At 33.9% G+C, this 12,511-nt stretch overlaps 1 protein-coding gene across 1 annotated transcript in view; it reads left to right on the top strand.

Annotated features, from left to right (window-relative positions):
- The first annotated feature begins 293 nt into the window (after positions 1-293).
- LOC149421166 (phospholipid-transporting ATPase IF) overlaps positions 294-12,511 on the top strand; it is a 43,511-nt gene continuing 31,293 nt past the window's right edge. The window contains exon 1 of the mRNA XM_089635850.1: positions 294-322. Within this exon, the coding sequence (XP_089491976.1) occupies positions 320-322 (3 nt within the window). The 5' untranslated portion in view covers positions 294-319. The remainder of the gene's footprint in view (positions 323-12,511) is intronic.

Here is a 12,511-nt window from a genome sequence, read left to right as displayed (position 1 = left end):
TATTATTTTTTACTAGGTCATGTTGTTAACAAAAAAGAAAACTTCTGAAAATGGTATGCCACTCATCTCTCCCACTTACGATTTTGATTAAGCGCACATTCACCTACCTGGTACCAGATCACTGAATTCGATTAAAATAATATATGTGTTCCTAATCAGTAATCTTTTATCTATAGGCAGAATTATAACACTAACTGACTTATCGCTGCTAAAACTGCCAAAGATAAGATGAAAGATACAACACAACACATTGCCATTATTATGACTAAATACGTACTTCAGTTCGCCTTTTCCACAACGTGAATACACCTATTCCGCAATGGTGAGTTTTACTTGATTTAACAAAAATATTAGCAATCTGTGAATTGAATAATTAATTGTTTCCTTGACCTAACCCAAAAATTACGCGCTACAGTATCGTTTGTTTGTTGTTAAGATACCTACATAAATAAAGTTTCGTGTAGTGTACTTAGAAATGAATTTTGGTATTTACGTAAAATATCACAGTTAATATTCAAGTTCTGTGAAAGTTCTATGATTATTCCACTATGGGCCAGTTATTTCACAGTACTTGAACAATAACAGAAATTGAAGATTTACTTTGAAATTTGATGAATTGTTCAAGTGAATGTTACACAGATTTTAAATTTGTATTACTTACATCAAATTTCGAAGTTAATTTTCAAATCCTGTGAAAGTTCTATTCAATTTCTGTTATTATTTCAGCTGTGCAACTAGCTCATAATGGTATGATAACAGAACTTGCATAGAACTTTCACAGACCTTGAAAATTAACTGCGAATTTGACGAATTGTTGAAATTCTGTGTATCTGGGTGAGTTAGTGGTAGAAGTGCCTAAGTCAAAAATGTTACTGTTCTGCAAAGGTGAGTGTTTTTTTATGTGAATACTGCTCAAGAGTCCCAACTGCTCGCTATCGTTTGGAGCCAAAGGGGATACCATAATGTTATGCAAATATGAAGCTTGTGGAGTGTAAAGGGGCAGCCCATCTACGAAGAGAAATGTTTCGATTTTGCGTGGCGATCCTTCGCCAGGGCAATTTCATTTAGTTTATGGAAATAAAACTATTTTTAAAAATATGCTGAAAATTTATTTTGAAGTACACGTTAGATATTAACGTCGCAGAGCGGCGGGTGACTTTGTCAATTGTCAACTTGAGACTTAATAATTATTTTATAAAAAACATTCGTCTTCAAAAATTTATATTATCAAATATATTTCACGTGTTTAAAGTATCGAAGCATATTTAAAAAAAAACATATATATGTATTTATTTTTCGGAATAACTTTATTGAGTAAAACCTCAAATTGTAATATTTAAATATTGAAGACAATATTAGATGTGATGTCAATATTAATATAGATGTCCCAGATGTGACCGTTTCCTTTTCTGATTTTTCTGTTTCAGATTTTCGTTTAGAAATCACTAATATTGTCTTCAATATTTACATATATATGTGTTTCGGGAGTCAAAAGTCACATTTCGAAGTGGGACGACTTAGTCTATTCAGAATAAATGGGAACACGTGTTCATGCAGCTGTGCCTTTATTGATAAATATAATGACGAAATTTTTATGAACAAATTACAGACATTTGGTTAGGAAACCTGTCAATTCATTCGTTAAAGGCCTGAGGTCCCGTTTTTAACAGTAATACGAACAATTTGACCAGATTTTTAATAAAATAGCAATATTTTATATCAGCATGTTTTCTCCGTGTACGTGCCATGAATTCAGCGGCGAGGGAGGGGAGGGAGAGAGGGAAAGGGTCGGAAAATTTACTTTAGATTTTTTTTTGATATTTCAACTTATCACAAATTATTATTTACATCACATTGATAAAAGAGGTGGTGCAAATAACATTTTTGTATTTTCCAGGAATTTAATCAATGAGTACTATTCTCTTTTTTCACTCAATACTGAGGCCTATGGGGGGGGGATTCATCCCCAAAAAAAATTGTAAAAAAGCGATATCTAATTTTCAATTAGTTATTCCTACCTGTACTGGACGGGAGTCCGCACAAGACTGTAGATTTAGGCGCCGGGTCCAAACCGTGTCTTCAACCGATGAGAATGCTCCTTTACGGCCGATGATGATGATGATAGTTGTATATTTGATGAAATCTGCCTCCCGCACCCAGGCTTGGTGAATGGTGGGCACTGGGTGTGCTTTCGTCTCTGCTCGCTTCTGGTGTTGGCGGTTTTCCAAAGGAGGGCCGGCTGGTCTCGAAGAGGTAACACCAGAAGATCTTGGAGCAGAAGACTCGGCGAGGTGAGGCAGATGTTGAGCAGGAGTCACTTGTTGATAAATAAAACGCTTGGTTTTGGTGGTAAAGATGAACTGATTTATTTTTAATTATGTGGCTGCTTATATTTAATTAGCCTGACTCGCGCCCGACATTGGGCTAGGAGCCCAAAAGTGGTGGGGGGTTGTACCCGCGCCAACAATGAGTTTATAGCCTCCGACAAACTGTTGCATATTCATTTTGTCGGCAGCAATGGTGATAGTGGTCGCTTAAATTTGCGAGTTAGAAAAGATTTTGAGCGCTTACATGAATGACAATTACATAGTTTAAAAGCATAGTAGTTATGAGAATGTGTATCTTGACAACTAGATTTTTTGTTTGCCAAGATACGACAAAAAATAAGAAATGTTTGTAAAATAAATGTGTAAAAATGATCTCAAGCGATCAAATTTGTAAAACATGTTAAGTTAGTATTTTTCCGAGGTCCCCCGTAACATAGCGCTCAGAAAGAGATAAGATTCACTATGCTACGAGGTTCCTGGATTTTTGTACACGCAAAAAAGGTAAAAAATATTGTTCAAAAATGGGTTTACATATGGGTGAAAAACAGCTTTTTTAATATCTCCTCAGCGGTAGTATATCGAAAATAGTGTTTATTTGACTACCGCCGAGGGGATGAACAAGTAAAATATACATATTTGCAATGTTTAAAAATTGATTTTTCTATGTAAATTTTACATAGAAAAAATGCTGGACATTGATCCACGCGGCAGGTAAGCCGGCGATGTGGTATCGAAGCCATTCGGAGTCAAAGTTTTTCAAGCCGCTTGGGCCGAAAACTGGACAAAAATGACCAGTGGCGGGGAGTGGTGATTTTGCCAGTGGCGTGGAGTAGGGACATTTTATAAAAGTAAACAATTTTTATGAAATTAAATAATATGGTCAACTACGTCCGTTACACTACCTATATCGATGTACACTGATAAACTTTACAACATAAATGACACGAATGATGTTTGAATATAACTAGAAAACAACTTATTCGATACTTAGATTCAAAGCGTCATTGTATCAGCACCCGAAAATGAACCATTAAAAACGCTATTAATTTCCAAGTGGTATCGAGAATTATTGCAGATTTATGATATGTAGGTATTATCAAAGTCACCTCCCGATTTAAAAGTCGCCCCATATTACGGTAGGTTATATTATTATATCGCATACCTTAACCTATAATTAAATTGATTATATTTTTTATCGCTCATATCTGGAATCGTTTTATGTGAATTCAAACATTTTTGAAGAATTGCTCTGACATTGCAACATCTGTTAATTAAGTTGAGTGAGCCGATTTGTTCCTAGGTTTAAACATTAAGACATATAAATAAAATATTTATGATTTTTAAATAGAAAGCTGCAATGTTTTTTAATGGTGTCATTTTAGGTATAGGTACATATGTTATGAAAAATTATTTTTCTCCTCTGTGTTTTTGCGAAGACATTTTGGAATTGTGTTTTTTGTGAATATCTGATCTTGATCTTTCTGTAAAATAAACTTTCATCCAGAAAAACAGTTTTAAATAAAAATCAAGTGTAATCAAGGTAAGCAATGTAAGCATGTAATCAAGTAGAACGCTAGGTAAAATGTCAACATCTCGTCACTACTGTTATTGTATTATATCAAAGTGCAAAAATACATCCGTGACCTCACCCGATAAAAAAATTATCAGTATTCTAAAACCTGCATCAAACTAACCAATCAGGAAAAATTTTCCTCTATCACTAGGTCAATTGCATTTTGTTGCAGGGATCATTTTGATTTAAGTACCCGCCTCCAAAATTTTCATTTAGGTATTTGAAGTTTGATAAAACCTTGTGACTACATATTTTATTTTAAAATGACTTGATAGTTTTTTTTTTTTTTTCGAATTTTTTATCCGGGTTGAATATTCCCCACAGGAAAAACTAAACCCTTCCACATACTTTTCCACAAATGATCATTTAGTCAATCCACACTATACAAGTGCATTATATAAGCATAATAAATACAAAATAATACAAAAACAACACGTCAAATCACCAGAGATCAAATGGGAAAATAATTCACCGACTCCACATATTTTCATATCAGAGGGTTCGGCTCGGTAGAACTTCTAATTGGACCTATAAATCCCACTGATCCCTCAGTACAAATATTTAAAAAATCTTCCGTAATCCTACATGTATTTAAAATGACCGATTTTTGCATTTTTATGCATAAATTTTTTGACAGATCTAATACGCCTAAATTTTAGAATAGAATTTTTCCAATTTACGTCCGCTTTTAATTATTTTGGGCCTAAGTTATATTTCATTTCCGCCAACACTGTGAAAAAACAAAAATAGACCCGTTTAAATCCAAAAATATCTGAGTTTCAATCACTGTACAGAACCAGATTGAATATAGAAATGTGGGCATTGTGGACTGGTTTCGTGATCCGTGACGTCAGAATCGATAGATACAGTCGTGCCAACCAAATACCTAGCGTGTTTTATTGTGATGGTGTTTCATTAATTTTTAAATAACGAATTATAAATTCTACGTATAATAATAAACAATAAAATGTATATATTCAGAATCAGCGAATGTTGATCTATATGAAAATATGTTTTTTTATTTGCTGTGATTCCACCCCATATCCTTTTCAAAACAAACGAACAAATATAAAAAATGGCTAAAGAAAAGAATATACAAATAATGATTAAAGGTAGGTACATATTTTTGAATTTTGTTATCAAATTACTAGGTGCCCAAGTAGGTACCTTGTCTAGAAAACAATAATTCCTTGCGTTCGTGATAATTTTGTAATAAAATGAATTCCAGTAGTGAAAATATACCTACTACTCTAATACCTCCCGAAACGATCTAATAATGTATTGAGTTATCAAAATCAGCACTTTATCTCGGTGAAAAATATTGACTTCCTTGCTTTCCAGACGGGACACAATATGATGGGCATCAAGCTTCTAGGCCTTACATAGCTTGCAAAGTAACCGGTAACCCCTGAGTGCGAACTCAACCTTTTGGACCGTTCGGTAAAAATGCCGGTTTCCGGAAACCATTGACTAGAAATTGAGCCTGGATCTCAATGAGGGGAGGAGGGGGAAGTCTGAATCTTTTATTTTCTTCTGTGCACCGAAACAAATGATATTATACCACTAATTAAATAAATAAAATTTAGGTATTAAGGTTAAAAATGGGATCGCATGCCCTTAACGAATAAATTGACAGATTTCCTAATAAACTTTCACTAAAACGCGAATGTGCTATCTCGACGACTGAACAAGTGTTCATAAAAATTCTAATATTTTCGCATTTCGTCATTTCATATTATCAGCACAAATGCAGGTGCATTAACACGTGTTCCGATACATTATGAATATACTAAAAGTTTATCAGTCCTGTTTTTAACAGTATTTTAATCAATCAGCAATACTCATTTTTCTCCGTGAATTGTCTGATTTAGGATTTGCACTTCCAAATTTTTATATTAATATTGGGTTATTAGAGACTTGATAATAATTAGAGAGGTTAACAGAGGCGACGCTTAATAGTTCTTGTACGGAGAAAAATAAGTATTGCTAATTTATTAAGAATCTCTTCAAATTATTGGTAATCCGGTTAAAAAACGGGATTGCGGGCCCTTATCGTATGAATATGTATCTGCATATTTATTTTATGTAGCAGAAGTCAGAGACGCCCAAGGAAGACATGGTACGATCAAGTGAATCAGATACTTGAATCGGGCCATGTCAAGAGTCAGAATAATAGAAGAGTATGTATGAGACGATGTATGAATGTGAATGAGGCAAGAAGTGTGTGCCAAGACCGAGTTGTTTAGCGGTCTGTCCTCTCTGCCTACCCCTGCGGAAACAGCGTGATGTTTAGTTAGTTAGTTAGTATTAGGACGGGTTGTTTCGGAGAATTTGAACAATTCATCAAATTTCAACGTTCATTTTCGGGTTCTGTGAAAGACTTATTCAAGTTCTGTTATTATATCATTGTAGGCTAGTTGCTTGACAAAACTGAAATAAAACAGAACTTGAAAAAATCTTTCACAGAACTTGAAAATGAACGTTGAAATTTGATGAATTGTTCAAATTCTCCGAAACAACCCGTCCTTAGAGTCACTTGAAATGTTATTCTTCTGTATCTATTTTCTATAATATTATGGATTCTCGTTATATGTGTGTTTTAGTGTTGTAATTAACATTGTGAAGATGTTCTGTTGACAAACTGCTTTAGCTGTTTAGCGGGTATAAAGGAGAAAAAAAGTTACAGGTTATTATATTTATTTATCACATTTATTTACCGCGATGTCGGAACATGTGTTCGAACACCAATAATTTTAAGAGAATGCCAATAATTTGAAGAGATTTTCAATACATATGGAATACTCATTTTTCTCCGTGTGGTATCCGGTACTTGACGCCTACACCAAAACTAAACGCCGAAAACCATTTTAATTAAACTAATTATTACACTAAAATATATCATTTGTACATACTTAAGCACGCACATCACAACAATCTACACGTCATCGTTGGCCGAATGAACCGGATGAAATTGATAAAACGTTTTCAAAATTCATTCAATTTCATCAGCCTGTCGACATCAGTTTTATGTATTATACAATTCTAGGAATTATTTATTCATTGTTACGTCGAATAACTAATCAGTTTATCAGCGATCGTTGTTTTCTCCTATCCGCTTTGTTTGTACGCGCAGGCGAGATCACTATACATATTTTGTCACCTGTGTTATGTGATAGCGGTTATAAGTATTGTAAAATTGAACGAATGAATTATTAGGGGACACCAGAAATATATATACAGGGTGTATCGGCACTAACCCGACAAACTTTAACCAGCTAATCCTTAGCATATTTGGAGTAAAAAATGTTATGGGCACTTTGCTGTCCGGTAGCATTTTTTTTTTCAATTAAAAACAAAAAAATTAAAAATTTCCACACTACATCACTGTCATTGGCATTGCTTTTCGTGTTCAACAGCTGTTATAAGCAAGTATGTCGAAAAGCGTCTTCGCTCTTTCGTACACACTAAATAATAATAGTTAAAAATGAGACGAATGGTGCCGTGCCATTTCGTTGTGATTGTAAAAGCGCGCCAATATAGGTACACACGTACATTATTCAACGGAATTCGAATAAAATATTGCCAGATGGGTTTTAAAACTTTGACAAAGGATAAAACAGTGGTGAAATGTGGTGAAAATATGAATAATATTTTTTTTATTAAAAAAAAAACGTTACCGGACATCAAAGTGCACATAAGATTTTTTACTCCAAATATGCTTAGGAATAAAGGCTGGTTAAAGTTTGTCGGGTACGTGCCGATACACCCTGTATAGCGGCACGATCGAGAAGATCAAAAGCTTTTTTATGTGAATATTGGACATGAGTCCCAACTGCTCCCAACAACTCTGAGGCAGTGGGTTAATGACATCCCCAATTGGAGTATGCTGTAAGTCTGTAGGGAGGGGGAGGAGGAGATGTGAATAGGCAGGTAGGGAAGTACTGGCCATTCAGATTTGATCACCAAACACGGCGATAGCAATTTCAAGCAAAGCGCAATGTTTCAATTTAGAATTATGGTATTGTATTATGGAATTATGGTATTGTATTATGGAATTATGGTATTGTATTTCTCTGAAATCGAATGATGTTACAGCAGTTAATGTATCCAATAAATGTTGGTCTTATCCAATTGGGATTTGCCTCGGTTTATAGAGCTGTTGATTCCAGTTCCTGGGTAGGAAGGTTCGATCTTATATCATTGATGTCGCTATTCCAAATTCCTGTAATATTCAAAAATCTGTTAATGAAAAAATAAGAAAATACACAGATTTAGGAAATGAGAATTTGGCATTCTCAGACTATAAAAATGTTACCATTCGTTATTTCGGCTACTGGCATTATACCTAGCTCTCTCATTCAAAATTTCAGCGTATTAGATCTATCAAAAAATGTATATATAAAAATGCAAAAATTATTCATTTTAAATACACGTAGGATTACGAAAGATTTTTTAAATATTTATGTTGAAGGATAAGTAGGATTTATAGGCCCTGTAATGGGACTGGGACACGGTCAAGCGGCTTGATCGCAAGCACGTAGTTTATTGTCTATGGCACTTTGTGTCAAGCATTTTGACCGTGTACCGAAGCTGGCTTGCAAGCATTGCGCAATTCTACGTGCTTGCGGCGAGGCTTGATGCGAATTTATATTTTTGTGGGAATAGACAAACGACAATAGACAAATAAATATCACGTATCATAAAAAATGATATAAATTGAATAAAATTGTTATAAAATAGGTACTTAGTTATTGTTTTTGTGTTCAATTTGTAGAAATCCATCTAATTTAAAAATTTTGGAAGTATTTTAGTATTTTTTAATAATTATGACAGCGGTTTTCAAGGTCATTAATAATCAAACTGTAGAATAAATAATTTTCTGAATTTTCAATGGAGAAAACATATTTTTTGTATGAATACCGCACAAGATATTCATACAAAAAATAGCTGTAGCCTGTAATACACTTTGCAAATGCTCATGGGTAAAGCGGTACCTTAACTTGTACCATTCTTGACACCAAATTCGTTTCTTTTTATTATTTTATTCAAACATAAAGCTAACGTAAGAGCCAAGAACGCTTTGTCTTTGACAGATTCCATTTTGCCGCGAGTCACGAAATGACAGGAAGGCATAGAAGTACATATACATAGACCACCACGAAATCACAGGAAGGCGTGGCCATGCTTGACGGAGAGGCTTGATGCGGGCTGTCAAGCCGCTAAGCATAGACAATAATAGACAACAATAGACAACAATAGACAAAAAAACTACGTGCTTGCGATCAAGCCGCTTGACCGTGTCCCAGTCCCATTAGGAGTTCTACCGAGCCGAACCCTCTGATATGAAAATATCTGGAGTCGGTGAATTATTTTCCCATTTGATCTCTGGTGAGTTGACGTGTTGTTCTTGTATTGTTTTGTATTTATTTTGCTTATATAATGCACTTGCATAATGTTGATTGACTAGATGATCATTTGTGGAAAAGTGTGTGGAAGGGTTTAGTTTTTCCTGTGGGGAAGATTTAACCCGGACATAAAATCTGAAAATTAGTAGTATTATAGTAAATTAACTTTAACGGGTTTATTTTAAAATTATGAAAATTTTAAAATATTATTTTACTATACCTACGTCTGTGTTTTATCCATTTCCAAAAAATACGGTGTAATTTCAGAAGGTTGGGCATATTTACCTAAATTTTTTTTTTCAAAAATTGTTTATTTTTTCAGTAGGTAGTTTCAAATGCAAACTGTCGGCCAGTAATAATTGTTGCTAGAGCAGACCCGGGAAAACCCGCATTCTGAATTCTTGACAAATCAATTCCAATTTTGAATAACAATTAAAATAATTTTCTATTGAAAATATTATATTAAAAGTAGGTACCTACTTTATCGCTTGTCTGAATTCTTCACACAACCAATTCTTGAAAATGACACATAAATTGAAATCAAATTTGGTTTCATTGAACCAGATTTTACACAGAACTACCGAAATAAGTATATAATAATAATAATTTGCATAGCACCGTTTTGTGAAGAATCACTTCAAGGGCGCCCGCTCTGAGTACAAGAACGTAGTTGTTAACAAGATAACGATTATAATTCTTTTTTTTCAGATCCACGTTATCAAGATTGTTTGTGTTTGATAAAAATAAGCAAAACTGAGAATGTTGTAAAAATTACCAATCGGCTTATTGGCTGATTTAATTAAATCGCTTCTGATTTGATTGAAATTAATTTGTCATTATTATCGAAACAACTCCGTACCAATGGATACGACACATGTAATTTTTAGTTTCTGGAACCTTAAATGAGTTTTGTTTTATTTTTTTTACTTGTCGCTGTACTCATATAAAATGATTTAATGGACTCGCATTAGCTAAAGACTCATAATTTGAAATGGAGTTAAATGTCAGACCTAAATTTATGGAAATTACCAACGGAGATTTAATTTAAAAAATGGGAAAACATAAGTGTTTACCGAGGTTAAATATAATATAATTTGGTGTTTACTTAATAAATATGCCCTAAATATTGTACTTACATTATTGTAAGTATATACAAATGTATTATATAAACATGTACTTGAAAAATACGATAGTTAGGTACCTAATTTTACTTAATAAGTACATGCAAAGGCGTTCAGTATGTCGGTACGTTCTTTGAATGGACTCATTGTCCTACCTACGACTGCACGGCCAAAATAAATTTATGAAACGGTGTACATAGGTAAGTACCTAATTAACTCTTTTAAATTGATGATAATTGTAACACCTCATACCCAGGGCGGCCCTATGCGGGCGCAGTTGGAGCAGTCCGCTCCGGGCGCCGAGTTACCAAGACGCTAAACAAAACCTAACAACTAACAGTCGTAATAAATCGACTTTTAAATTATTTTTCATGTAAACGGCGCTACACAAAAATACAAATCATCCGAATATTATTATTGATTGCAGTGACGTAGACGTCTTCTTGTTTTGTCAGGGCCGGCCCTGCTCATTCCGTCTGGGTTTCCATTCAAGAACTCATAACATTTTACTCAAATCAGAATTATACTATAAGTTTGTAGTTTTCTCGTATTTTCCTAATAAATGTATTGTTTACAAATGTATAAAGTTGGGATCACACCTTGTCCATTCTACCCGTGAAAAATCACAGGATATTATAATTGTAGGATTAAGGCGATGCACAACGTAGTAATGCAAAATCATGTGTTTTTGGTTTGAAAATTTGGTCGCCTAGAAATGTTTCACATGCTTTAATTGAATATTGCGAGTAGAATACATCTTGGCCTTTGAAATAATCGAGTATTTTTTAGATAAGTCTTTTTATAAGCCCAAAAAAAATTATGTATAAGACATATGAAAACTGCTTTAAAGTTCAAAATCTCTTACTTACGAACCTATTTACGGTTATGGTTTTATTTGTAATGTGGCAAATTAAGTTATTTATAAAATTATCGGAAAAAAATTAAATATTTATGCCTGAACATCCACAAAATAAAATAAAGGGCACTTTTTGGCCATGTTTTTTTCTTGCATAAATCAAAACAGGCGGATGGTGTTAAGCGGGAATTTAAACCTTATCACCATCTACGTAAGGGGTGTTATTGATGGGGGCTCGATTTAAAATATTACACGACGTGGTGCATCGCCTTAAATTAGGTATCAAAAACACTCCAGTTCACACATTTACAGTACAGATGATTGTTTGTCCCTAAAAACTCCACTCCACTACCACAAAATCGACAACAATTGTCATGTAGATTCACCAGTTTCCTACTTGTAGTACATACAAGTTTACGTACACAGTGTAATAATACAAAATAAGAATAGGCAATGCACTATGTCGTGTAATATTTTAAATTGAGCCGCTATCAATAACAACCCTTACGTAGATGGCGATAAGGTTTAAATTCCCGCCACCATCCGCCTGTTTTGATTTATGCAAGAAAAAACATGGCCAAAAAGTGCTTTTTATTTTATTTTGTGGATGTTCAGGCACAAATGTTTATTTTTTTTCAATCATTTTATAAATAACTTAATTTGCCACATTATACAATAAAATCATAACGGAAAATGGGTTCGTAAGTAGGAGCTTTTGAACTTTAAAGCAGTTTTCATAAGCCTTTACATTATTTTTTTCTGGGCTTATAAAAAGACTTCGCTTTTTGCGAAAAAAAATCGCTTGTCTGATTCGAGAAATACCTAGTTCCGATTTTGAATATTAAAAGTTCATTGAACCTGAATAATGTTACGCATTACGCAGGAATTTTTCACATTACCCATGCACAAACCACCGACATTAGTTTTAGTATGTATATGAATAATATGACGGGCTAAGTATTTACATAGAAGCGAAGTGGATTGTTCCATGGGCGCGGGTCTGTTATGATTGTAGTGCCGATACCTGCGTGGTTTTAGTTACTATTGATTTATGGATAAGATCAAGCGCGGATTAATCACTTCCTTACTTCTAATAAAAGTTAATACACAACATTGTTATCTATGTAGAAGCGTACGTAATATCGGATGACGTATCTTTTATCATCATAATGACGTCATCAATGTTGGTATGTCACTGTAATGTGACGATAACTATTTATGGATAATAC

The sequence above is a fragment of the Hesperophylax consimilis genome, chromosome 9 (assembly GCF_061612785.1).
Source record: "Hesperophylax consimilis isolate HC1 chromosome 9, BYU_Hcon_1.0, whole genome shotgun sequence".
Classification (NCBI taxonomy): Eukaryota; Metazoa; Arthropoda; class Insecta; order Trichoptera; family Limnephilidae; genus Hesperophylax; species Hesperophylax consimilis.
This window is presented reverse-complemented; position numbering and strand designations above follow the sequence as displayed.